This window comes from Doryrhamphus excisus, linkage group LG9 (assembly GCF_037039965.1).
Source record: "Doryrhamphus excisus strain RoL-2023G ecotype Guam linkage group LG9, RoL_Dexc_Guam_v1.1, whole genome shotgun sequence".
Lineage (NCBI taxonomy): Eukaryota > Metazoa > Chordata > Actinopteri > Syngnathiformes > Syngnathidae > Doryrhamphus > Doryrhamphus excisus.
The window spans coordinates 977,660-1,004,004 of NC_136365.1; the positions used below are offsets into that span (position 1 = coordinate 977,660).

The following is a 26,345-nucleotide window of genomic DNA, read 5'->3' on the forward strand; positions in this document are numbered from 1 at the left end:
TTCATTTATTACACTGACATGTGTGTACACAGTCACTAGTTTTTAAGTCTGTTTTTACTTATTCGCAGGTCATTTGTTTTACTTTTTGGGATGAAATGATGAGGAGAGACGGTTGGGTAATGGAGAGCCTCCTCACTTTCATGTGTAAACATTATCAACAATTCCTGATTGTCTTCTTCTGAGCCTTAATCACTCACAGACCAACTCTAACCAAGCACACAAACATTACTGCCCTCTGCAGACCTCAGCAAGTCGCACATTCCATTGTATTGTCCTGATAAATCTTATCAATTCCCTGGCAGACGCGGCGTTACGATGCATACTGCCACCTAGTGGACACAGTTCACATTCGCAGCATGTTTATGAGCGAGGAGGAAACAGGTAATATCGAATTTCCCTATTTTCAAATGCACGTTTTGACAGGCAAGCTTCAATAGAGGGAGCCAAACAAGTCCAGTGGTATCATTTGCAAAGAGTGCAGTGTTACACTCAGTCCAGCAGAGGGAGCCAGTTGAGCGGAGTACTACTGACAGTGTCCGCATTGATCCTAATCTACATCCAGTATACCTTTGTATTTGTGTTGTGGGTGGCTGATCATTTTTTAGCCCAATCGGTTGCAACTGGATTGTTCGGGTAGACTTAAATAGACTTAGTAGACTTAATAGCACTTCCTACTGACCAAACATAGTACAACAATTTAGGCTGGTACTGACAAATACACACATTTATATCTTCAGTGTGTTTTATATCACTATCAATAATAGTATAGGTTGGATTTTGTTAAAACGCAAATACAATTGAACAAGATCATCACTTCTATACACTTGAGATTTTCTCCAAAACATATTATAAATAATAATACATGAGCTTTTCTTGGATTATTACGCCATGAAAACATGCAATAACACTATGAGAGAATGTGTTCATGCGGCAGAGGGTGTGGCCATGGCAGGTGGGTGTGGCCATCATGCTATCAGTTATTAGCACATGTACATGTGTTAGTCACATTTCTCCTTTAAGGCCCAAAACTAAATACCATCCATTCAGCTCATAGATGACATGTACAGCAGCATGTATTCCTCAAGGATGTCTCCATTCCTCCTGGTGTGCATGCTGGGTAAGTCCGTTGGTTCCAACTGCATCACTGCTGCTATTTTAAGATGGCTTCTGGTTCTTTTCTTATAGGGTCATGCCGCTGTGGAAAGGAAGGCAGTAAGTGAACTCTTGGTCACTCGTGCTTTGGTAATAATGATTACTTTGTTTTTTTTTACTTTTATTTAATAGGCGTGCCATCCCTGGGGCGTCCTGACGTGTTTGGCCCTTCAGAGGCTATGGTGAATGAGGTTGTTGAATTTCAATGTCGTCTGTCCGTCTACCCAAAGGATGAAACCATCCTGCTGGAGTTATTCAAGTGTGTAGCAGAAAACGTTTTTCATGCAATCTCTTGATAAATCCCTCCAACGATGACGCTCTCTATTTCCCAGGGAGGGAAACCGTGGCAAGTTGCTGGGGTTGTACAGTTCCCTCAACGGGGAGACTGCGACCTTCCCCATCGTGATCAGAACTTTACACGAGGGCAACCTGGAGTGTGTGGCCAGGGCACAGAACAATTCTCTCCTGGAGCCCACTGTCAGTTATACGCACTACCTCAAGGTCATCGGTGAGTGTAACAATGTCGCCGTGAGGCAATCTCTTCCATCCAACCCTTTCTTCTGCATCTGTGTCTCTCACACCAACTACCCTCATGTCCTCCTTCACTACATCCATAAAGCTCCTCTTTGGTCTTCCTCTACGCCTCCTACCAGGCAGCTCTAAACGCCGGACATGTCCCAACCATCTCAGTCTGGCCGATAACTGACTTTATCTCCAAGGCCTCTAACATGTAATGTCCCTATGAAGGACGCGTTCCTGATCCTATCCATCCTGGTCACTCCCATTTAATGTCCCTCTGATGTACTCGTGCCTGATCCTATCCATCCTGGTCACTCCCATTTAATGTCCCTTTGATGTACTCATTCCTGATCCTATCCATCCTGGTCACTCCCAATGAGAACCTCAGCATCCTCATCTCTGCTAGCCCCAGTTCTGCTTCCTGTCTTTTCCTCAGTGGCACTAGTGTCTCTAGACCAAACAGACCAAACATGGCTGGTCTCACCACAGTTTTGGATACCTTTCCTTTCCATCCTGCCTGCACACGCTTCTTCACCTCCTTTTCACAATCTCCATTGTTCTGGACTGCTGACCCCAAGTACTTAAAATTCCCCACCTTCTGTATCTCTTCTCCCTGTAACCTCACTCTTCCACTCGGATCCCTTTCATTCAAACACATATACTCCATCTTGCTGCGGCTAATCTTCATTCCTCTTCTTTCCAGGGCAAACCTTCACTCTCTAGTTGTGAGATGCTAAGATGCTAAAATATTTTTCAAAAACAATATTTCTTCCAACCCTTCATCCATCTTATACGACGCTTATCCTCACTGGGGTTTACGGGGGGTAGGATGGAGCCTATCCCAGCTGACCTCATGCGATAGGGTACACCCTAGACTGGTCGCCAGCCAGTATAGACAAATGGACGTATAGAGAAACAACCATTGACATTCATATCTTTGGTAGGAATTTAGAGTCGCCAATTAACCTAACATGCAAACACCAATGGAGATTCAACTTCTGATCTTCCAGATCTTCTCACTGGATGACAACAAAACGTGTTTTTACTGTCATGGCGTATAACTCTTGGCAAATGTAGTGCATAGACGCTTGTATTAACACTTGTAAAGTCACCATCAAGAGGTAACAAAACCTCAACACCATATATCATAAGTCATAATGATAATGGAGCCATATGCAGCTAAAATGAATGGAATTGTGCCTTACCATAAAGGTTCTTAAGAAATTGACATTTTGGAAGGAAGTCACCCTCCAAACTTTGCTCTCAGTCTTTTCACCGTGTCGATCCCTACAGAACCAGTTGCAGGTGCAAAGGTCATCATTCAGTCAGGTCAAGATGAGGTCTTTGTGGGAAGCACGCTGAAGCTGAGATGTCAACTTACGGCTGGAAATCACATCTCCTACAAGTGGCTACAAGATGGTCAGCCGGTCTCACAGTCTCCACTTCACTCTGCAGTAGAAGACCAGCTGCTCCTCTACAGGTCAGTCGCTTTCCTATGGCCTGAAGGTCCTGATTCATGTCATGGTGCAATACGTTTGGAAGGTGCTATTACATACAGGCCGTTCTGTTGGCACATTATGGTATTAAGGCAGCCCCCAGGCTGCACTTTGGACACCTCTGGGTGACCATGTAATGACTATGGTTGGGGGTTAGGGTCATTACATGGTCAAATTATTGTTACAACCATAAAGGTTATGGATTATGGCATTAGTTTAGATCACTCTAACCCTACTTAGGGCATTACAGTTCAGGTTATACTACGTCTGCCACCAGTGACTACGTGTACTACCAATGTACTACGTGATGGTTTACGTCACCCTCAGAACCTCCACCGCGGACAGCGGCTCCTACACGTGCATGGCGACAAACCGCTACAAAACAACGCCGTTCACGTCCAACAGTTCCGCAGTCGTCATCACAGTCAAAGGTTGGTGATCTTCGTAAATTTGAACGGAAATGCTTAAACAAAAAGTCATTGCTTGTTCATCACGGTCGATTGGTTCCAGACCCGACTGCGATAAGTGAATCAGGAAGTAGGTTTCAATATTAATAAACGGAACATTTTTTTTCAGAGCGTATAAAGTTGGTTTATGACTTTGTAATTTTGTAATCTTTACCATTATTAGAGTCATGTAGACATCAAATAACACCCGTGTAGTCACCGTTTCACTCCTATTATTCTTTGTTTACACCTCATTGTTCAATTGTAATGCGCAGACTACGGGATCACTGCAGCGACACAAGAGACGGCGATGGTTTAACTACTGAATACAATTTATTTACTGTATTCTAAACTTAAGAAATGGTTTAAAACAGAGTGGGTAGGATGAAAAAATGTACCACTTCCACACCGAATAGGAGAGGAATGTCCAGCCTGTGACTTTTGTTTTGTATTTCTGTTCTGTGTCGCCACCGTATGCTGCAACTTTATTTAGTGCATCCTCGTTCCTTCAGACGTGGTGTCAAACCCTGACATTTCCTTCAGTGTGCTGAAAGAGGATGCCCACAACTATTTTGCTTTGGTGACCTGCCAATCAACCAGAGGGACGCCGAACGTCACCTTCTCCCTCTACAACAGGACAGAACTGGCTGGCAATATGACAGTCGAGGAGAGGAAAGCCACGTTCAAGATCCCCCTGGTTTTGGAGCGACACTTAGGATGGCTCCAGTGCCAGGCCTACAACGGGGATCAGGTTGCGTACAGTAACTGGTTGCCCTTACAAGTTGGTAGGTGTGCCGCCATCACAGTCAGAGTCGACAAATTCAACCAGCTCATCTGATCACGATCTGCAGCGTTCTACTTATTCCCAAAAAGTGCATTTAGAGCAGGGGTGGGCAAACTACGGCCCGGGGGCCACATGCGGCCCAACAAGTGTTTGAATCCGTCCCGCCAGTTGCTTTCTAAGTATTTCAACTTTTAACATACAAACTGGCAACATGACTTGCAAGTCGGATGTCTTATTTAGTAAAAAAAAGATGATAGTATAACACTTTTACAGATGAAAATTAGACAAATAATTCAAGGAAAATTATAAGCATAAAATAGTGTGTGTGTGTTAAGTATATTTTCTGCCCCCCTGGACAATTTTGTTAATTAAATGCAGCCCACAAGTCAAAATATTTGCCCACCCCTGATTTTGAGTATATCGGCACTAATCGTTTGATCTTGATTACCCCAACTAAGTCAACAATTTTAACAATTCCAACAGCAAATCATTCAACACAATCCAGACATTACGAATACCAATTTTTCACAATTTTCACATTTATTCCCCCCCCCCCCCCAAAATTCCTACTAATCAGCTCTTAGGCAATGCTACTGCTTCTACATTTCTCAACCGATTCACCTTGTTCCAACATCAACTCATTCAACCAAGTCAGGACATTTGTGCTATTATCCACAACAGAAACATTCCCACTTTTCTCAACTTGCCAAACAACGTGCCGAATGCCATTGATCTAATTAGATCCAAGGCATTCAGCAACAACTCCCACATTTCTCAACAGATTCCAACCGTTCCAAACTCAAACCATTCAATAATTCAGGACATTCGTGCTTTTGTTTACATCACAGCAATTCTGACTTCTTCCAACGTTCCTATTTTTCCAAAATGAGGAATGCCTTTGATCTAATCAGATCAGTTTCCATTCGTTTCAACATCAACGTGGATACTTTCTGGTTCATTTTTGTTTTTCCAAATTCACACGCAATATCTTCAGACATTGCAATGATCTAGTTAACATTATCATTATAATTATTGCTTGCGGGTTTTTGCAAAAGCAAATCAAGACGGGTGTGAGGTTCAAAAGTTGGGCTATTCTCCTGATGTCTCTGATAAAAGTAAACGTGCAAGCAATGTCTGTTTTCGCTTATGTTGATGCAAGTCAGCCAAGCCGAGCGAAGTGGACTTAAACAGGTTCCAGCGTACTTCCAATTAGCCGATTCTATGTTGACAATATCACCCTCAATATGACAGTGAGTGTGGCTGGGCCAGTGACGATGAAGTACGACTACGATGTTGGAGAAAACTACGCCGTCGTCGGCCTGAGGTTATACTGCAAGGCGACCAAAGGATCTCATCCACGGTACAAATGGTTTCTCAACCAAACGCTTCTCCAGGGCCGGGGAAGCTTCTACTACACGGTCCATCAGCCTCCAGAACAGTCCATGCTCCTGCTATCTGTAGGGAGGAGCAGTGCCGGGACGTACCATTGTGAGGTGTCTGACATTTTTGACAACAGCAGCGCCGTCAGCAGCAACAAGCAGTATCTGGACAAACACGGTAAAGTACTGCCTCTGCTGTGGAACGCTTGATGGCTGTATTTGTATTCATGTCGTCGTATTCCTACAGTGCTGAATGGTTTCCCCGTCTCCGTGGTCGCTGTTGTCTTTGGATGTTTCACGTTTCTGCTTCTCCTCGTCGCCGCTTGTTGTTGGACTGGAGTCTTGTACAGTAAGTGTACAATCTGCCAAAGATGTGTTTTTATTTGCTGCCGTGGAGTAATCTTGTTAACGGTTCTTTTAGGAAGAAGATCAAACGGAGAGAAGTCCTTGTAAGTGACTGCTTGTCTTTGTTTTATCACCAAATTCTTCCAAATTAGCTCAGCTTATTGATAAAAATACAGTACACAAAATTACAGTAGTTAATCCGGAACGAACTTAGTTAATCCTAACTACAACTCATTAGTTGGTCATTAACTCATCAGTAACTACTCTAAATGTATGTGCCTTAGTTCCTCAGTAACTACTCTACTCATTAGTTCTTCATTAGCTCCTCAGTAAGTACTCTAAAGGTATGTGCCTTAGTCATTTGTTTGTCACGAGTTCCTCAGTAACTACTCTAAATGTATGCACTTTAGTTCCTCAGTAACTACTCTAAATGTATGCACTTTAGTTTCTCAGTAACTACTCTACTCTCTAGAGTCTCATTAGTTCTTCATTAGCTCCTCAGTAAGTACTCTAAAGGTATGTGCCTTAGTCATTTGTTTTTCATGAGTTCCTCAGTAACTACTCTAAATGTATGCACTTTAGTTCCTCAGTAACTACTCTAAATGTATGCACTTTAGTTTCTCGGTAACTCCTCTACTCTTTAGAGTCTCATTAGTTCTTCATTAACTCATCAGTAACTACTCTAAATGTATGTGCCTTAGTCATTAGTTTTTCATTAGATCCTCAGTAACTACTCTAAATGTCTGTGCTTTCGTCACTAGTTCCTCGGTGACTACTCTAAATGTTTGTGCCTTAGTTCCTTAGTAACTACTCTACTCATTAGTTCTTCATTAGCTCCTCAGTAACTACTCTAAATGGATGTGCCTTAGCTCCTCAATAACTACTCCAATTGTATGTGCCTCAGTCATGAGCTCCTCAGTAATGACAGTATTTTTGTGTACCTTATTGTAAAATGGGACCAACAACCCAGTCAATAAAAACGTGTATACAAATAGTTTCTTTTCTCTCCCAGTGTGGTCCAAGAGATGGAGACATTCCAAGCTTATGAGGACGAGCTGGTTTGTACGATTTCTACATCTTCATCATTATAAATGCCAGACTCTTCATCAAGAAGTTACCCCACATGTCATTGTGTTCAAAATTGCAGCATGAAAAAGAGCAATAATACAAGATCAAATAAGATGTCAACACATGACATATAGACATGATCATATATCTATCATCACATTTGCACCAGTCCATATCATGTTTACATGTCACGTGTTATCATATTTGCACATATGAGCATGATATGGAGCAGCGCTAATACCGAATGAGAATTGGTCCTTGTTCATTCAATCTACCTCAAACCTTTGCTTGCAGGAAGTGTCCAAGTATCAGGACGATTTGGACATTAATGACGACTACAGGACAACTATGCACCTTCATTGATGATACACACTCAGGCTGCAGCAACCATTAAATGTGGGCGTTCCCTGCCAAACGTGGCCTTCAGTGTATTCTCCTTTTGACTTTAGTACTTTTGCACCTGCAGTAACTCCAGCGCCCCCTTGAGGCTGAAATATTACATTGCACTTTAATTTTGGTAGGTACTGAACTGCCACTGTTATTATTTTTATTTATTTTTTATTTATTTTATTTTTTTATTTTTTATAGTCCAGTGCCTGTCTCCTAGAAAGATTCACAATTACACTGCTTCTTATTTTACTTCATTTCGTCAGCTGCCTTTATGCTTGAAATGCTTACGTTAGGCCAAGAATATGTACAATTTGCTTAGCTATGCCTATTTTTTTAAACTGATAACAGGCTGTATTTTAACCACGAGACAGTGATCAATTTATTTATCTATGGGAAACCGTGATATAACAAGGGAACGTTAATGATAGGAATTGCTATGTAAACAAACGTTCATCTACGAGTTGTTTACGTCGACCCAGGAAGGAGACGCTCTGGTTGTCGCGTGCTTACACGTGCCTTTGCCACACAGGACAACCTAGCCGGATATCCGCCTTGGGACGTGCACATTTCAATTAAACCTGTACATCCTCCTTGTATTGATGAGGCCTTTTCAAATTAAAAGTGCGCTTTGTTTTTCTCACGGATTTCAATGATATTCACCAGAGTTCTGAAAACACAGTTTTCACAGTGTAAGTAGTAATAATTAAGTAAGTAATAATTCTAAATTTTCATTTTTCTATTTGTATTATTATCCCTTTCCTTCACAGTGTATCTTTATTTTAAATCCTGTTTGTTTCTGGATATATTTTAACACCTTCCTTATCACACAGGAAGTGAACAACATGTGTATTAAATATATTGTATATATATTGTATAAGTTGTATAAATTTATATAAGTATATAAATTATATAAGTTGTGACTGAGTTATCAGTAACAGACATGAATGGGAAGGAGTACGATTAAATATAAAATGTTATTTAATTTAATTTTAACTATTATAAATTTAATTTATTAAATTTTAAAAATTAAATACATATTTATATTGTATTTAATAAACCAAATAAATAAACCAGATCATACCGGGGTAGTTTTTTGCTTTTGAGACTATTTTACAGTATTGACAAACATATTTTAAAAAAATTATAAATCTGTTGTTTCATTCAAATTATAACCATTAACAGCAAATAAAGGTGGGATAGCACAAAATTATATTTCAAGTAAGAAGTATCGGCAATACTGGCACTGTTTTTATTTTGTATCGGACCACTATCAAAATGTGTAGTCCATTTGTAGTCCAAATAGCCCTCCAATGTCGAGGTGAAGGAGGTACGACAAGGAAGTGAACTGAGCTCCGCCTTCTTCTCACAATGTCGTCCAATCAGTGATCGTTTTTTGCCCGGGAAGGCGGCGCCTGAAAGTGTGTGGACAAACCCGTTAAACCGACTCGACTAAAACCAGAGTACGTCCGTCCAAGCGGAGAGACACCATGGAGGGCACCGGAGCAGCGAGTGTGTACGGGGCTTCGCTCCCCGGAGGAGGCTTCGACGTCCAAAAGTTTGTCCGACAACCGCAAACCATCGTGCGGCTCCTCAGCTGGGTGAGTCGGCCTCCATGGTTGGTGAACAGGTGCACTGTGGAAGTTTTATGACTTAGCTTAGCCTTGTGGATGTCTTAAGGGGCGTCATGTTGCATTCAGCTGCTCGGTGACAGCACAGGGCGGCACCATTGAGGAAAAAACACTATATATGTATATTTATATATCTTAATCCGATATTTATTGCGATATACTGTATTATAACGCAGCTTGACGGGAGAGTGTTTTGGCTTGAAAGTATATGAATGTACCTTGAAAAGTACCTGGGAATCACCTGTTGTGCTTTTTTTTTTTAGCTTGTGGTTTGGATCCCATTTGGAAGTCCTATATATTAACTGTATAATGCATTCTATCTTTACCCCAGCTGGGGCAAGAGAGCAGGTTCTAGGGCTATTTAAGATGTTTGACCTTGCTCCAAAGGCCTATGTAATGTGCTGCTTTCATTTCAATGCCAAACTATCCTTGGCTCACTCTGGGGACTAAATTTCAGACACTTATGTCATGAAGTTTGAAGCGTTTCTCATCCATGGTGGATTAGGACAGAATGTGCTTTGAGTGGGTAGACCCCTGAGTGTGTATCAGTGTTTTTGTACGCTTTCTGGCAGGTAAAGTGATACCTCTGCTTGGATGAAACTCCAGTGCTTGGCTCATCTCACATAGATTTGCAGAATCAATGCGGTCGCTCTTTCCAAAATCTATGCAGGCTTGATTACATAATTACCGGTCATTTTAATTGTATTTCAGCGAGTCACGACCCGTCACACAAGGGCATTGTTTGCTCTGTCGACATGCGCTACCATGCATCAGCCACCGCCGTCATAGGAGTCCAGGGTAGGATACTTTAAAACTGTTTATCTTGCCTCGGTTGGTTTCCTTTTTTACTGTAACTTTACAGGTGTGGCTGTACTTTTTGTGTATTTTCTACTGATGTGTGATACCACCACTGACTTAAACTGCTTTTGGAAGGCAGTCTGAGACCGACCAACCGACCGACCGCACCTACCCCGGCGGAAGAAAAGTAGTTCCCACCAACCTGGTATCATGTAAACAAGATCGCAATAAGTTAGTGCTTTGCATTGTGTTCTTGTTATTGATATAATTACCTCAAATGGCCGAAGCGTCAAAGTATTGATATTTTTCTATGAGAATCGAGCATAAAAATCCACGATCAGTATCCATCCGCACATCACTAGTATTAATCACTCTAAAACCTGCATTTTTAGGGGGTAATCATGAACCCTGTTTGTAAACAAACTCTTAAACTGTATGATTGGAAAAACTCATGTACTAATGTAGCAAGAAACACAGTTAAATGTAGTAAAATACGCATAATTGTTATTTACCTTCAAAGTCAGATGAGGTCTCAGGGAGGTACTATTTACTCTGTACACAACTTCATATCAAAAAAAGAATGTCCACTCCAAGAAAGATAAATATAACCTCATTGAAGCATCAGATCTTTGTAGGAATTGATGGCAGCTGGATGGCATTGTTGGCTTACCTCCCCACACTGATTTGTGCGGCCAAATTGCCTGCATCATTTAGATTGATTGATTTATTGATGGTGATTTCTTTTCCCACCATTTGGAAATTGGTGTCATGTTTCATTGTCTGTTTACTTATACTTTCAAAGCGGCGCCGTCGGTGCATTTCAAGTACGGACAAATGACGACGCAACGACAAAATCATGGTGAATATTATTGATTATAAATTTGCTTCCACTACCTTACACATGGTAGTCGTAGTAAGCAGTGATATTTAGAAGTTGTGCACCACAATGAAACATTGAATAGACACATTTGTGTACTAGTAAAGTGTTTTTAATCCAGAAAAAAAAATGCTCAATGGTCAAACAATAATTTAAGTCAAAACAATAAGCAAAGGTGAGAAAAATCCACCGAGAAATGGAAGCGCTAGATTTTGTAGCTTGTGCAAAATCAGCACTTGGTATTGGATCTAATGGGTGGTGTTTCATTGGGACCACTTCAAATTGTCACAGCAATGTGATTCACTCACCTGTGCCGTCATTTGATTTGCTAACCGCTAATAAAATACTTGTTTAGGAGGCACTGCTTCATCACTTTTTGCTGTTTTCCTTCACAAGTTGTTGAAGAATTAGACCATGTTGGCAGGGACGCCATGGTAGATGTTTTCCTAGTCAAACCATCGCTGATTGGTTGATCGCCAACAAGAACGGGTGTGGGTAAAACGCGGACTGTGGACTACGGACCGCGGTCTCAATAAACGATTCTGATTGGTCCATTTCAAGATTTGCAAGGATTGGTTTGCAAATTACCACCGGAATTACGCAGTCTGTGTTTTTTTTACCAACACCCAACAAGAACCGCTTTAAAAAAAACTCTTGGCAGTATGGCATGCCAAAGTACACTTGCCCGATGGGAATATCACTGATTGGATTTAATTTTGTTTTAACTTGCCCCGAGCCATCGGTACATCGTTATTGTCGAGCCCTGGTTGGCTGCTTTAAAGGAATACTTCGTAAGCCAGAAATGATATACTTACATATTAACTCATTCAATCCCAGCCATTTTTTTAAAGCTGTTCCTCTCGTTACCTGCCATTTTTGATGATGTGTGCCTTGAAAAATCAGTCCAAATGAAGACATTAGCAAGGCATTGTGTTCTTATGCTATATAGATATTATATACCACACGTTTGCATTTGTTACTTTTTCCCTTCAGTGTGAGATGCCCTTTCACTTCCTGGTTTCTGCGTAGCGCATACATACGTATGTCAATGGGAAAGCTGCACCAAAACACGCTCTTTTCTATTGTGGAGTTGCATCATCACCTCTTTGTGCATCTCAAAAAAAAAAAAAAGACAAATAAATACGTCTTTGGTAGCGAATGGGAACAGGGGATGGACAGGAATGATTTTTCTTTAATATCGCTTTAACCTTATTGTATTCTACTTAGCAGCCTGGACACATTCCATCTGTCTTATTAAGCATTCACCTCCCACCGTCTCATTTGGCCATGTTTGGGTATTCCACATATTCCTGTCCCGCTGTTTATTGTCTGGCTCTTTTGTCCAACAGCCCGTCTCTGTCCTCCTCCCAGACCTCGTTATGAGCGTTATTAGGGAACTGGTGGTGTTGCTGGAGTCACAAGGCTGGCAGCAAGCTCTCAGAACTAGGTCACATGGTTAGGTGGCTAACCAGCGCGGCGGGGGACTGACCACGAGATGGCCCCAGGCACCGCCGTGCATCAGTGTCGATGCCTGGGTTATTTCCTGTTATCCCAGTAAAATAGTCCCAAATATCCAAATAAAAAGCCCATGTTTTTTTCCTAAATCATATTTGGGAGTACGGGCAGCAAAGTTTTAGTGAATACATCTGATTATTATTATTATTATTATTATTTTACGGGAGCCAGGCAACAACATTATTATTATTATTATTGTGCAAAGACAATAAAGGAAGTCTATCTATCGATTTATTGATCTATCTATCTTTTGTCATTTGCTGTCATTAGTGTTTGACTTCACCAATATTTGCATCTAAAGTCATTCATATGTAAACATTAGAAGCTCGCATATCGATGTTTATTTGCCTCCTCCTTTCATTGTCTCCCTGTAGCTGTTTGCCCTGGTGGTGTTTGCCTGCATCACCACAGAGGGCTACATCAACCCCGTGTTCAGCGCCGAGGCCAAATGCATCTTCAACCAGAATGACTCGGCGTGCCATTACGCCGTCGGCATCGGGGTGATTGCCTTCCTGGCCTGCGTGGGCTTCCTGCTGTTGGACGTTTACCTGCCTTTCATGAGCAACACGCAGCGGAGGAAATACGCCTTGATGGCAGACCTCGGATTCTCTGGTGAGACCTTACTTTCCGTTTGGCTTTGTGTTAAAGGTAAACGCAAATGAGTGGCGTATAACATAGAGCGTTAACATCAAAAGCATTTAACATCAAAACTGTTGCCGGCAAAATGACTTTTAGTGCTACTGTGGCACGCTTGAGTTGCCAAAATAGTCAAATACACATGCAAAAAAGAGTCAGCCCGCAAGGCATGCTGGGTAGTTTGTCGCATTTTTGCTTGGAGGTCATCAGAGAACTAAACGAGGAGCTACATACTCTTGATATCTATTGTTTTATTGGTCATGCTCATATTGCTGCAGATGGATTACCCAGCATGCCTTGCGGGCATTTAAAATTTTTGAAGTTTAATGCATTGTTGTTGATCACCCATGTAGTAGTATTGATTATTAATTGATTTTTACGTGTTTCGTCAACTTGCTGCGGATGTGTTTTTGTTTCGTTGCACTGTGAGCAAGTATGTCTTTCTGTTTGATGACCACCTATGCTGTATACGTATACACGGGTGGCCAGCCAATCCCAGGGCACATATAGACAAACAACCATTCACACTCACATTCATACCTATGGACAATTTGGAGTGGCTAATTAACCTAGCATGTTTTTGGAATGTGGGAGGAAACCGGAGTACCCGGAGAAAACCCACGCTCCACACAGAGATGGCCGAGGGTGGAATTGAACTCAGGTCTCCTAGCTGTGAGGCCTACACGCTAACCGCTCATCCGCCGTGCAGCCGCCCTGCGGCATATTGGAGGAATAAAATAAACCCAGCAGAAATGAGAAATACGAAGAAAAGGGCATTGTGTCACAAAATAATATTTTTAGTCTTTGTACAAAATAAAAACCAAATACATCCATAAAAGTGCAGTCAAAATTCAACATTTGCCACCTAATGAAATGATGATTATTATGATGACATCATCTTTACTTGAACACACCAAACAGTGCACTCAGTGTCTTCCCTGCATGGCGTCGCTATTATGCATTGTTGGAAGCAGCAGATGGTGATGAGTGAGCAGAACGTTGGAGGAGCGAGGTTGTCAACAAAGGAGTAGTCATATGACCCGCTTCTCTGCCGTTCTTTAAAATGATGGAAATGATTGTGCATATGTGTGTTCTTGTCAGGGGTATGGACCTTCTTGTGGTTTGTGTGTTTCTGCCTGTTGGCCAGCCAGTGGGGTCAAACCCATGATGTCAGGGGTATCCCCCAGGATGCTGCACGTGCAACCGTGGCCTTCTCCTTCTTCTCCATTGCCACCTGGGTGAGCGAGGCTGTTGGGTTTCTAATAAGTGTTTGTCATCTCTGAGCGTGTCCGTCAAACATTAAGGTGTGATATGAGTGTGCTGTTAGATTGGGGGGGGGGGGGGGGGGGGTCAGTCAGTTTTTTTTTTACATCGCAAATTCCTGTGAGTGCCCGCTGCTCGTTGAGAAGAGCAATGTTAGGATCAGGGCCACATACTGAAAAAGTGCAAGGACCACTTTGATGAAAAAAAAAAAAAAACTGCCCCTCAGCTTTGTGATATCAGTGAAAAAATTAGATGTATACGCAATGTATATACTAATTTATCATTTTTTTGTTTTTCAAATATTTCAACCTTATTCTTTTAATATTATCAAATTTTCGTCCTGCAATATTATGACTTTAATATACTAATATTTTTACTTTATCCCAGTAATATTTTCCCAACCAAATTTCCCAAAAATGACAAATTTATTTATTTATTTTTTGTTTCTCTTATCACCACTTTAACAAATAATACATTTTTTAGATATATATTTCAACTTTTCTCATTAGAATGCAAATTTTTTGATGAAAATTTAAATCTCATCAAATTACACGTTTTTCATTTCTGTTGTTGTAATTATGACTTTACTCTCATAATATGTAGACTTTTTCTTGAAAAATTATATCGTTTTTTTCTGCAACAAAATTTCCCCCTAAAATTCCAACTTTATTTGTTGTTTGGGTTTTTTTCATATTTTTTTCACTTTTAAATTTTTAAAAAAATGTAAACTTTATGCGACTAAAATGACATTATTTTTTATTATAATATTAAAATTTTATTCTCGTAAAATGTTCTCATTTTTCTCATTAAAGTCCCACTTTTTTCTCTTATATATATATATATATATTTTTTTTTTTTTTTTTTTTTTGCCTTACTCTTGAAATATTACTGCAGATTTTTCTTATTACATTTTATTTTTAGAATGTGCCAAGGGCCAAAAAAAAACCCAAATGGCACCCGGGCTTTGGCAACACTGATCCCTCCTGCTACGTCTTCTTATAACGACAAGCCGCAGACACGGCCTGTTCCATTTTAATGGGCGGAGGGGGGAAATGAATGTCTGGGGAAACACGGACGGATGTGAGATGGTTTCAGTAGAAAGGAACGCTGAGTCAGGTCTTGTTTCCTAACCTCAACGTTGTGTTGGATTGTGCAGGGAATTCTAACCTACTTCGCCTTGGGTCGCTTCCGTCGGAGCCCAAACGATGTCACCATCCCAACCTACACCGAGCAACCTACGGATCAACACAGCCCCTTCCCACCAACCTATGCCCCCACCTCCTATAACCCCACGCCGTACACCCCCACCACGTACGCCGCCTACCCCAACATACCTGACGTGACTCAACAGTCCCCCTTCAGCACTAACCTGCAGCCACAAGGGGGCGTGGGCTACCAGCCGCCCAGCTACTGACCCAAAGGGAAGCGCTACAAAGCTCCTGGCTGCTTTGTTGGTAAATGGCATCCAGATCCGTGTCATATTGATACAGCTTTTCTCAAATTGTTAACCCGACAAGTTGAGATGCGGGACACTTGCAGATGACGTCCAAGGGTCAGGCTCGCTGATCTGCGTTGAGATCTGACTGAGCGCTGACGATTGGCTAATCTGACCTGTGTGCTAAGACGCAACACGTACCTCAAGCAGGCAGAAGGAACGCAGGAACCCAGGATGGTAGAGGTTGGTATTGTGCCACAACGAGCGAGGCACTGCTTCTCTTGCGTCCGTGCAGATTTTGTTGTGAAATTCTGCCATTTTAGTCGTCATTTGTGCCACAGTGTTTTTTTTCTTATGTACATTTCTCCAGTGAATTGAATAATTTATCTTTACAACACACAGAAGGTTGTATGTTGTTGAGTAAAAAGTAGTTGTGGCAATATCAGTGCTTTCTTCTGTTTTTTGTTTTTTTTGTTAAACATAGCGATTGTATGGATAAATTAGTCGGCCACATGATCATAAACAATCTTGGAGACTGTTTTTTGGTACCTTTTCTAACATTAAAAGTCTTTTGCATTTGCCTTCTACAAAAGCAGGTCCATGTGTGACACACAATCAGGTGCGGCTTACTTTTAGATAGGCGGTGGGTGGGAAAGCTGATAATGCCGACGCCATTGAACAGTAACTCATTAACAACAGAAATGTGTCCTGAAAACAGTCTTGTTGTTTCACAATATTCTTCACGGGCTCATTCTTGTAGACAATGGGTGTTCCGCTTTGGGTTTCTTGTGGTAAAAATGATGCCAACAATCCAGTGGCCAGTGATGCATTTGGTACCTTCAGTGAGGACTTGAGGGCCAGCACCATTTAAGAAATGGTCACAACTCTGGTTTTGAACCACAGTTTGGCACACGCACAGAGCCACCATGACGGTTCATAAGTAAGGCCCCTTATCTTGGAATACATAGTCACCAATATGCCTGGCTTACATTATTTCTGATAACTTCTAGCATCAGTAACTAATTTCACCTCATAAATAGTAGCAGCGGTGCTGATAAACTTGGTGCTCAGCCAAATGTAATGAGTGCAACGGCTCAGTGATTAAGGGTCCCTACAACTCCAAATATGTACACTACGTCATCACTCGCCGCAGCTTACAATCAACATAACAAAAATATAAAACCTTTCAAATACACGCCTGATCAAAATCCTAAGACCAGTAAAAAAAAAAAAAAATTGAAAATTTTTGTGCTGTGTTGGAGCTTGGGTAGGTTCTAGTAGAAGACATGAGACAGAAACCATTTTGGGTAAAAAGTCAAAATCAAGAGGTAGACCCAAAAAAATGTCAGAGTCGGAGGATCAAACTGGCCGTCCATCCAGACACGGGACAACACTCAGCCCAAATGAAGGTAGTTACTGGTGCCGAGTGCAGACACATAATAGACTGGGTCTGTGAGAAAAGAGCTTTAAAGAATAAAAATGTACTGTGACGTACCTACAAAGAAGTGATGAAAAATAAAAACAATCCAAGAGTCAGATGTTATATTATTAATTTAAAATAACATGTCGTGGTGTAAGACGACTATAATTACAAAAAAAAAAAAAAAAGATTTCATCATCCTCCCATTTCTGGTCTCATCTTTCTTCAGAGCTGGAGGGATGAAAAAAGCTTCCTGGGAATTGTAGAGTCCACAGGTTTTCCACAAAGTGCATGTTGGGGAGTTTCATGTCGAAGAGGAGGTGGTTGGTTCTCTTTGGCCGCCGTCAGACCTCCGTAACACTTTCGACAAGCCGCCTGATATTTGTCCGCTCCGCCAATCACTTCCACCTACGGAACAAACCAAAACACAACATTTCAGGGTTCCGTAATTTGCAAATTTTAAAAAACGAATACATAATAATGCAGGTAAAATTTACAGCATTCTTATGTCTTCGTGCTTCACTGCTGATGTTTTCTTTTCAAGCAGTGAGATTTTGCACATTGACAGTCCTTGAACGCACCGTCCTTGTGTGCTGTGACTTTCCACATCATATCTAGGGCTTAAACCTGGATTGTTTTGCAAGTAAACAATGGCAGTTGAAGAGAGAAGGAGAGGCTTCTCAGTCTGAATCTAATAAGTACCCTTATTGCAATTGTTGATCCAAAATCAGAGGAGATCTACCATATACACATGCGAACAGCGGAACCCGTTTTATGTTGACTCCCTTGGGACTGGCTGATATACAGAAACTAGCCATTGCTTGCACATTTACTTGTCACTTTGGTCAAAGATAAGTAGAATGGATGATAACATGGTTTTCCTCCAGTTGTGCATAGTTTTATCATGATATTTATGTTGTATTTCTGGACTGGTACATATTATTCAATAAAAACAAGTCATGGTTCCTTGACAGAGAACTATTGTTGCGGTCCAGGCTGATACCTCACCTCCTGCTCTGCTCCGATCCTCTTAGTGTAGGCAGCTTCTTTGTAACATTGCATGCAGACGGCGTGGAGCTTCACCACACTTTCCGCCAGCGGGACAAGGTTCAGGATGTTTCCGAACGGCTGCAAAAAAAAAATTGCACAAACCAGCAGCGGGAACTTGTGAATAACTAGAAGGGTAATCACGTTATCAGAGCAGAACAGTGGCGTCTCGGTGAGGAATAATGGGCATATTGAGCAAAGATTTCTTCAAAAACACATTCCTACTGCATCCCTATCGGCCAGACAAGAGTCACCTTTCTCTGGAAGGTTCCATCCAAGGCAGCAATGATGACCGTCTTGCCGGCATTGGCCATCTCCTCACAGAACTCCACTATATCTGGGAACTACAACCGCACATCGGTGAGCAATACTCCAGCCTCATAATATAACCACTTTAAAAATGTATACTTACAAACTGCCCTTCATCGATTCCAATGACACAAGCTTGTAATGCCAATGGGTGCACATCTCTGAGGCAATTAGCAGATACAGCCTCCATTGTGTTTCTAAAAGATGGCCACACATGAAAGTATATACGCACACAAATAAACAAGTGTATGTTTTAAAGGAAACTTAACTTCTATACTTACTTGTCGTGTGTGGCCATGCCTGTGTCAGAATATCGTGTATCTTTGGCATACTTCACCACCAAGCAGCAGTATTGAGCTATTTGGAAACGGCGCACCCTTCGCATTAACTCAGTGCTGCGGAAATTAACTTACAGTTAATCACAGACACAAATGTGGAATACGTTGTAGTCAGTTCATTTATGGTGAATACGCCGCAGTGCATGCAATTGTGCAGATTGTAGTCCTGTGCGTAATGTAAACAATGCAGGAATTGGCGGGACATGGTACACTCGTCGATATAGTACAGTACTCCCAACGCCATTACAAACTATTTTATAGTTTATATCTAACATATTTCTTTCTTTCTGAAACAAGCTAGTAACTTCTACTATGTCAAATTATATAAATAGCGTACCTTTTGCCTGAAAACATTGGTCCAAAGATGACCTGAGAGAAAATATAGGAGAGGGTACAGTTTAAAAAAAAAAAGTACAGTTAAACAAAGGTCTACAAATTACAACGTCAGAAACTAAAAATATGTTCCATGTAAGCAAGAAAGCCATTATTACACACTTTACTAAAACAAATAAACGTTAGTTAGCTTACACTTACCTGGATTTGTCCTTGTGTTTTTCTCGGTGAATTGGGGAAAACTGTAGGGAAATCCATACAGTCCATACTGCGATCTTTAGCTTGCGTTTAAACGTCCAAAATAAAGTGTTTAACAGCTAACGACTAACAGCTGCTCTGCAAGCCAGTAAGTTGAAAAAAGCCGCGTCTTTCCAGGCTATGACCCGGAAATGATTTCAGCCAATGGGTAGCTACTCTGAATGGTCACGTGACTACAACATCCAATACATACACACTTCTCCACGACACGAAAACGAATTTGCTCGCTTATTGTGAGCTGCACTGAATACTCCACTTGGTTTATTGTGTCAAAATGATGAATGCTTGCGTTTTCAAGTAGGCCATTTCAATTCGCACATTTACATACACTTCTAAATGTATACTATGTATTTGAGAGTACAGTGCCGCCCCAAATCGATTAGTGTCATCCGCGCACTTACAGGAAATGACGATCGAGGCAATTTTTCACTTCCTGTTGTGAATGAAGTTTTTGGTAGAAATGTCTCGTATTATAATTCCAATCCTTGACAATGAAAGCATGAGTGTAACGATCCACATGGTGGCCATATGCAACAAAAAGAAAATATTTACCAGAGAACTTTTATTTTTACAATTTTCTCTATATTGCGGAAAGGTCAAATGGCTATTATATATTTTTGTTGTAATTTTTATTGAGTTGTTTAAAAGTTTAATTAATTTATTAATTCGGGATAGAACGCAATTAATGAGCTTCATGCTAACCACTAGGGGGTGGTGGTGACTGCAACATCCGGGTACTGGCGCCACAAATTGAAACACAACCTCAGTCGAAAGTCCAAAATAGTTCAGTCCCACTTCTGCTCAAAGAACCTTCGGTCATCTATAAAGACAAGCTTTTGACTTTAATATATATTTAATATATAAATATATATATATTTAACGACAATGCACTGGACTTCAATGAAGAAAGATGTAAGATTGTGACTTCATGTTGTTATTTCTCTGGTATAGAATGGATATGTCTGTTAAAACACTAGCTATCCAACTGTCAGCATTTCTTCTGACTTTTTTTGTTATAAATGCATAAAATCTGACATTTTTGTAAATGATTTGTGTATTAAAATACAGTATATGCGCGTGAGCCTTTAATAAGGCGGACGGCTACATTGTATCAGAGTGGGGGCGCTGTTTACTGTCGTTCACCAAGTGGTCTTTAGTGTATTACTCCGCAAATGATGGCGGTCGCCGTGTGATCGTCCATGGCTGCCCAGCTCACTCTCTCCCTACGACTGTGGACAGGAGCTGGAGAAGCAGTACTCGCCTAGCCGCTGGTCGCCCAGAATGTCGGCAGACGACGTGATCAAGGCCCACGTCAAGGCTGTAAAAGAAGGTTTGGCCTCCTTTTTACTCGTTCGAGACCAACCATACAGGTACAGATATGGGGTTTTAACGCCCCCTTCGTAAAAATAGTCATAAAAACTAAATGAAATATGTATTAATTGATATGTACTATTGTTGGGAAGTTCCCCATAGTTAACTATCAAAGCATCTTAAACAGGACAGGTGTTTGTAAATTGAGTGATGTAACATGACTTTACATATTTGCAGTACATATAAGAACCTACACGTATTGTTACATATTTTTTATTCTCTTCTGCTTCTACTTTAGAAAATAATAAGGTAATGGGGGAACGTTCAAAGGAAGTAAACAGTAATTTGTCAGTCATGGAGACATCCATCTCTGCTTGTTTACTCTTCAGACCTGTTGAATCATGGGCTACACTTAATCATATGCACTATATTTCACTGTAAGCTTGTTAAGCATGTATGCGATAAATGAAACCATACTAACATTGTATTGTTTATGTGTTTGCATCCAGGTACAGAGCGTGCGCGTGGTCTGGCGCAAACTCTTCTCAACGTCCCCTATGGAGAAGGTGATGGCGAGAAACTGGATGCCTATATTCCCAGCACCAACTCTCTCGGTGTGTAACTGACGTGACACTCCCATTTCATCATCATTTACTTTTAATGACCTTTTCAGATTTGACACTTTGACCTAGTCTTTGTATTTATTTATAGCTACATCCTATAAACCTATCTCAGGTAAGTAATAAACATACTGTTATACAAAGAATACCATGCTGATTGTATTAAATGAGAGTAGAATGAAATTAAGATGTTAATAAAAGGCATAACAAATTTTGCTGGATGATAATTCTCCTACAAATTATTGTTGATAATTGATATTATATGGCATAATAATGAGTACATTGTATCAAAAGCAATTAACTTTAATTATATAATTTAGCATTGTAATTGGAATGTCAAGAGCTTTTAAATTGAAGACAAAAAACAATGACAAAATTGCACTCAAAAATAGACCGTAAAAAACACACACGCAGTTATGTAGTTTTTTTTAATGTAGTGGGTCATATTTGAGCTGGACCACATATCTATGGTGGCGTAGTAATATGCAGTGTCTGATGTCGTTCAACACTTCTTCTTTCCCTCTGTGATGCCATTCAGGAAGTGCTGTTTGTGATGTGTATGTACGTTCTCCCAGGCAATTCGTATTGTTTGTCAAACATCGCTAGCTTTTCCCAAAATGTTGCTTTTTCAGCCGTATTGAAATATTGCATTTCGTTTATATGTACTTTGCCAACCAAACGCGTCAGTAAGCGTTGGTTGTATCGCTGTTCTTCCTCGTCACTACTTTCGAACAAATGCGGAATAAAAATGACAAGTTAAAAAAATGAAAGACGTGTCCACTGTGAACTCTTGTGTATTTCAGACGTGCCCCTTGTCATTTACATTCATGGGGGCTACTGGCAGTTTCTTAGGTATGTTGTTTGGCAAGTTTGGCGTTTGTTTTCATGTGCAGTGTTTTTCACGTTTGTTCTTTGTGCTCGTACAGTAAAGATGAATCAGGATTCATGGCCGTGCCGCTTGTCGGTAAAGGTGTGGTGGTGGTTGCCGTCGGTTACGACATCGCTCCCAGAGGTATAGCATTGATTCCTGTTGTTATCGTCTATGAGAAAAGCAGGATCGTGTATGAAGATGTTTCTTTTCAGGTAACATGGATCTGATGGTGTCTCAAGTGCGCAAGAGTGTTGTGTCTGTCGTCCAACAGTATTCTCACATCAGGTACCCCCTCTTGTTTGGCAAAACCAGTGTGACCTTTCTCAGTTAAACCGTGACGATATCTTTGTCAGTGGTCTGTACTTGTGTGGACACTCTGCCGGTGCTCACCTGGCTGCAATGGTGCTCTCCACGGACTGGTCGCAGTACAGCGTCACACCTCAAATCAAAGGTGAGCAAATTCTTGACAGATGCCGAACGGGAACGGGATCATTCACAGCCTGTGTGTGGTTCTTTAGGTGCTTTTCTTATCAGTGGTATCTATGACCTCCTGCCCATTCTGTCCACCTACGTCAACGAGCCATTGAAGATGACAGAGTAAGTGAAGATGGCTACCTGCCACTCATTTTGTCACATGGGACCCTTGACAGAAGGTGGTCTTGGTTTACGACATTCCGTGTTACAACGTTGCGTGGTTAGACATGACCCAACACCCCTATAGTCACCTTTAGACTAATACTATCCAACATTGTAAACATAATTTGAGCAAGTCATCCATTGAAGACATAAATAAGTCTTTGGTATGGTATTCTCGTGGTAAGATATGACAAAGCTGTTAAAAGTTGTTAATGGCTCTGCACGCTCAGTTTTGCAGTTTTTTCAGAACAGAGTTCAACTGACGTCAGTGCGATCCGCATTAATGCCTGCATTCAGTAAACGCCAACCTACATATCCAGCCGTCATAGCGGCTTACCTAGATGAGGACCGGGGATGGAGTAAATTAAACAGGCTGTCTCGGAAGCAGGACATCCATGGAAAAACTAGAGAAAGTGGTGCAGAAACTGGAAGATCTAGAAAGCTTTATTGTGAGTCCACGACTCGATACAAAGTGTCAAAAATGAGTATAATAGGTCCCCTTTATGCCAATTGGTGTTGAGACCTTTTTGTTGTAGAAATGCCTGTTATTTTGTACAGTGTCCATGAGTGCACAGAAATGTGTCGATAAATACAATTAATAACTTTATTTATTTATTTTTTGCAATGTCAATGTGTGGGTGTTTCATCAAAAATAGTTTTTTACTTTTACTTTTGTCAGGGAGGTGGCCATAAGAAACAGCCCCAGCAAGCTGATCCCTATTTATTTATTTTTTGCAATGTCAATGTGTGGGTGTTTCATCAAAAATAGTTTTTTACTTTTACTTTTGTCAGGGAGGTGGCCATCAGAAACAGCCCCAGCAAGCTGATCCCTGAGTTGCAACGGTCCTCCTCCTCGTGCCAAATCGTTGTGGCTGTGGCTGAGAACGACTCGCCCGAGTTTCGCAAGCAGTCGGAATATTACTACAAAGTAAGTGTGCCATAATTAATTGCAAACAGAGAGGAGCACACATCTGTACAGCAAATATTTGACTCATTTTAACCTGTCCCTTCCCAAACAGGCACACTGTGTAAACAGACGTTTTTCTGCTACATATTTTTTAAAGAAGATATAATCTCTTACGTTAACAAGTGTAACAACAAGAACAAATAAAAAGCAGGGTTATCACTAAGCATTTTTTCCTCACTTCTGTGTAACAAGAGATTTTTTATTTTTGTCCTTGAAAGGCTTTGAAGGCAACAGGGCTGAACGTGACCATGGAGGATGTTTCCAACACGGATCATTTTAGTATCATAGAGCAGCTGGTTGATGAGGAGTATCACTTAGTAAAGGTACACAATCTGTCTCAAGTTTAAGCTTTTAACAGAATCCAGCCACAATTTTCAGATTGATTTTTATAAAAGAGAGAAAATGGCTGCAAATCTTGCCAAGACTTTTGTAAATGGATTTATTTATTTCTCTGCAGCTCCTTTTGAAGATGATGGGGAAGAGTTGAAGTGGACTTTTGCTGTATCAACATATGTACTTATGAGAAGACGACTGCACCCGTACTGATAAATGTTACATGCACGCATCCGTTTGAATCCATTTCAACTGCATTAGCGTATTTTGTCCAATTAGGAGGATGTGTTGCATTCATAGTCATCAATCGCCTTACAGGGTTTTTTTCGTAGTCACAATCATTTTTTGTGTGTGTGTATCTAAGTATTTGAGCTGTCCGCATGGGTCAAAATGATCTCAGTTCAATTTTGGTTTGTTTGGCATGTCCTGGCTAAAGAGAAGTAGAAAATACAATGTGAATGTAGCATTTTAGCGATCACATTTAGGATTTGAAAATGTCCTACGTGAAATACTGTAGTTACACATCTTATGCTAAGACAGGTTAGTATAATACGAAAATAAATGTGCACAATCACTCATCACTTAGATTGCACAGAACTGCATCGTGTTTGCACATTGTACCGTAAGGCATTAATGCAGCTTGTACAAACAAACTTTTAAGAATAGTCAACATGTTTGTCGACTAGAAAAAAACAGCCTTTTATTTCTTACAGTAGAGTATAAACCAGCAGCAGGGCACTTTAAAGGTATTCATAGATCATATAAAATCTTATTCAGAATATCTGTAATTTTATAAAATTGCAATTACTACAAGGTGATTGAAACATAACTTTCAAAATACTTACTTTTACAATAAATGTACAATATATATATATATTTACATTTTTTTTGCTGCTGCTTACACGAGTAGAAAACACACATTCTTGACTGACAAGCTGGAGCCAGTCAGATACTGACACGTAGTCACACACTGATCCACTAAGGAAAGGGTAACGTTCCTGCATGGGCGGGACTCAAGAATAGCATATCAAGGTGGGCACTTCCAAGTTCAAGACTTCTGTTTGAGTGGTGGTCCAGAGCTGTACTTTGTGACATCTTTCATTTTCTTCACTAAAAAAAAATTAAAATTCAGCGTGTCCGGTTAATCTCTTCATGGGGAAAAAACAAACTCAAACTTATCATTTTACTTGAAGGATTTGTACACTGCAAAAAATACTTTTCCGAATTGTATTTAATTTTTTTTGTGTATTGTGTATGCTCTATCCTTTGCAACAATGTCTAACTTAAAAATAGTCGAAAGAAAAACTAATATAGTGTTACCTCACTACATTGTGGCTCACCCTATGCACATTTGTTGAATTTTTTAAACAGCGATGCACACTGTATTCTGCGTCCTTGTGGTGTATTAGAGTGGTCTATCTGTCACTGTATTTACTACTACTACTACTACTACTACTACCAGTATAAGGTGTTGTATACTCACATCATAGATGAAGACCTGTGTTTTGATTGGCTGTAGACCATTGTTAATCCTGTGCAAGGCTATCTTATGCTAACTGCTAGCTATGTACATCGTAATGACGAAGTTAACCGGCTGTAGGCTGTAAATGAATCTTTGGTTCATGGCAGAAGAAGATGCTTTAACAAGGATACAAAACAGTGCCAGGAAAAGCCACGATCAGAGGACTAAAATATACATTATTCACTTAATTTCTTGTGTCCAATTTGGTATATTGATTATTAAAATTCTAACGAAATTTGAGCTTTGAGAGTGTTTAAACTGGAGAGAAATGTGATAAAATAGGAAAGTGTATGCTGAGGGGCTTTAAAACATATGTAATAAAAGTTGTCTACTTCGCGGATTTCACTTACTGCGGGCTTTTGGGAAACTATCCCCAGCTAAACTGGAGTGTGAATTTGTTATTGCAATTACAAGAATAGTAAAGGCGTGTGAGGACTCAGTCGTCCTTCCTGCATGTTTGAACATAACACTTCCCTGGAGGAGGCCGACACGAAACACATTACGTTGAACACATTAACAAACAAATTAGAAACAACACCCAAAAATCATACAATTCCCATACATTAACTAAGAAATTGGGGGTAAAAATAAAAAAAATATATAAAATAAATAGAGCTTTACTTCTCAACCACACTATAGTTCGTACCAC

At 40.5% G+C, this 26,345-nt stretch overlaps 4 protein-coding genes across 5 annotated transcripts; 3 read left to right on the forward strand and 1 right to left on the reverse strand.

The window, feature by feature from the left end:
- Window positions 1-129: 129 nt before the first annotated feature.
- LOC131136348 (putative oxidoreductase PXDNL) lies at window positions 130-7,563 on the forward strand. 2 transcript variants are annotated; one of them, XM_058083386.2, is made up of 12 exons: window positions 130-1,117; window positions 1,186-1,212; window positions 1,285-1,411; window positions 1,485-1,660; window positions 2,965-3,151; window positions 3,495-3,598; window positions 4,126-4,398; window positions 5,649-5,954; window positions 6,024-6,125; window positions 6,198-6,225; window positions 7,134-7,179; window positions 7,484-7,563. In XM_058083386.2, the coding sequence occupies exons 1-12, from the start codon at window positions 1,060-1,062 to the stop codon at window positions 7,550-7,552; spliced, it is 1,503 nt and encodes a 500-aa protein (XP_057939369.2). In that variant the 5' UTR covers window positions 130-1,059; the 3' UTR covers window positions 7,553-7,563. The 2 variants fall into 2 exon arrangements, with proteins under 2 accessions (XP_057939369.2, XP_078649265.1); XM_078793139.1 differs by lacking the exon at window positions 1,186-1,212.
- Window positions 7,564-9,019: 1,456 nt separating this feature from the next.
- syngr2b (synaptogyrin 2b) lies at window positions 9,020-16,173 on the forward strand. Its single transcript, XM_058084235.2, has 4 exons — window positions 9,020-9,177; window positions 12,772-13,009; window positions 14,135-14,271; window positions 15,453-16,173. Exons 1-4 carry the CDS (start codon window positions 9,067-9,069, stop codon window positions 15,708-15,710), a joined length of 744 nt encoding a protein of 247 aa, XP_057940218.2. The 5' UTR covers window positions 9,020-9,066; the 3' UTR covers window positions 15,711-16,173.
- A 1,139-nt stretch (window positions 16,174-17,312) lies between these two features.
- tk1 (thymidine kinase 1, soluble) lies at window positions 17,313-19,569 on the reverse strand. Its single transcript, XM_058084357.2, has 7 exons — window positions 19,380-19,569; window positions 19,183-19,214; window positions 18,789-18,902; window positions 18,611-18,704; window positions 18,453-18,542; window positions 18,160-18,279; window positions 17,313-17,559 (listed from the first exon to the last, which is right to left on the reverse strand). The coding sequence occupies exons 1-7, from the start codon at window positions 19,443-19,445 to the stop codon at window positions 17,377-17,379; spliced, it is 699 nt and encodes a 232-aa protein (XP_057940340.2). The 5' UTR covers window positions 19,446-19,569; the 3' UTR covers window positions 17,313-17,376.
- A 640-nt stretch (window positions 19,570-20,209) lies between these two features.
- On the forward strand, window positions 20,210-25,989 carry afmid (arylformamidase). Its single transcript, XM_058046171.2, has 11 exons — window positions 20,210-20,348; window positions 20,676-20,766; window positions 21,257-21,361; window positions 22,171-22,219; window positions 22,294-22,379; window positions 22,451-22,523; window positions 22,592-22,689; window positions 22,757-22,835; window positions 23,667-23,802; window positions 24,060-24,164; window positions 24,299-25,989. The coding sequence occupies exons 1-11, from the start codon at window positions 20,322-20,324 to the stop codon at window positions 24,326-24,328; spliced, it is 879 nt and encodes a 292-aa protein (XP_057902154.2). The 5' UTR covers window positions 20,210-20,321; the 3' UTR covers window positions 24,329-25,989.
- Window positions 25,990-26,345: the final 356 nt, after the last annotated feature.

Excerpts from the sequence above, each read along its gene's own strand:
- syngr2b (XM_058084235.2), top strand. The coding sequence starts at position 9,067 with ATGGAGGGCACCGGAGCAGCGAGTGTGTACGGGGCTTCGCTCCCCGGA. Across the intron at positions 9,178-12,771 it reads TCGTGCGGCTCCTCAGCTGG|CTGTTTGCCCTGGTGGTGTT; the intron begins GTGAGTCGGCCT and ends GTCTCCCTGTAG. Across the intron at positions 13,010-14,134 it reads GGCAGACCTCGGATTCTCTG|GGGTATGGACCTTCTTGTGG; the intron begins GTGAGACCTTAC and ends TGTTCTTGTCAG.
- tk1 (XM_058084357.2), bottom strand. The coding sequence starts at position 19,445 with ATGGACTGTATGGATTTCCCTACAGTTTTCCCCAATTCACCGAGAAAA. Across the intron at positions 18,903-19,182 it reads CCAATGTTTTCAGGCAAAAG|CACTGAGTTAATGCGAAGGG; the intron begins GTACGCTATTTA and ends TAATTTCCGCAG. Across the intron at positions 18,280-18,452 it reads ATGGAACCTTCCAGAGAAAG|CCGTTCGGAAACATCCTGAA; the intron begins GTGACTCTTGTC and ends TTTTTTTTGCAG.
- LOC131136348 (XM_058083386.2), top strand. The coding sequence starts at position 1,060 with ATGTACAGCAGCATGTATTCCTCAAGGATGTCTCCATTCCTCCTGGTG. Across the intron at positions 1,118-1,185 it reads CCTCCTGGTGTGCATGCTGG|GGTCATGCCGCTGTGGAAAG; the intron begins GTAAGTCCGTTG and ends CTTTTCTTATAG. Across the intron at positions 5,955-6,023 it reads GCAGTATCTGGACAAACACG|TGCTGAATGGTTTCCCCGTC; the intron begins GTAAAGTACTGC and ends GTATTCCTACAG.
- afmid (XM_058046171.2), top strand. The coding sequence starts at position 20,322 with ATGCACTGGACTTCAATGAAGAAAGAT. Across the intron at positions 21,362-22,170 it reads TCCCAGCACCAACTCTCTCG|ACGTGCCCCTTGTCATTTAC; the intron begins GTGTGTAACTGA and ends TGTGTATTTCAG. Across the intron at positions 23,803-24,059 it reads AGTCGGAATATTACTACAAA|GCTTTGAAGGCAACAGGGCT; the intron begins GTAAGTGTGCCA and ends TGTCCTTGAAAG.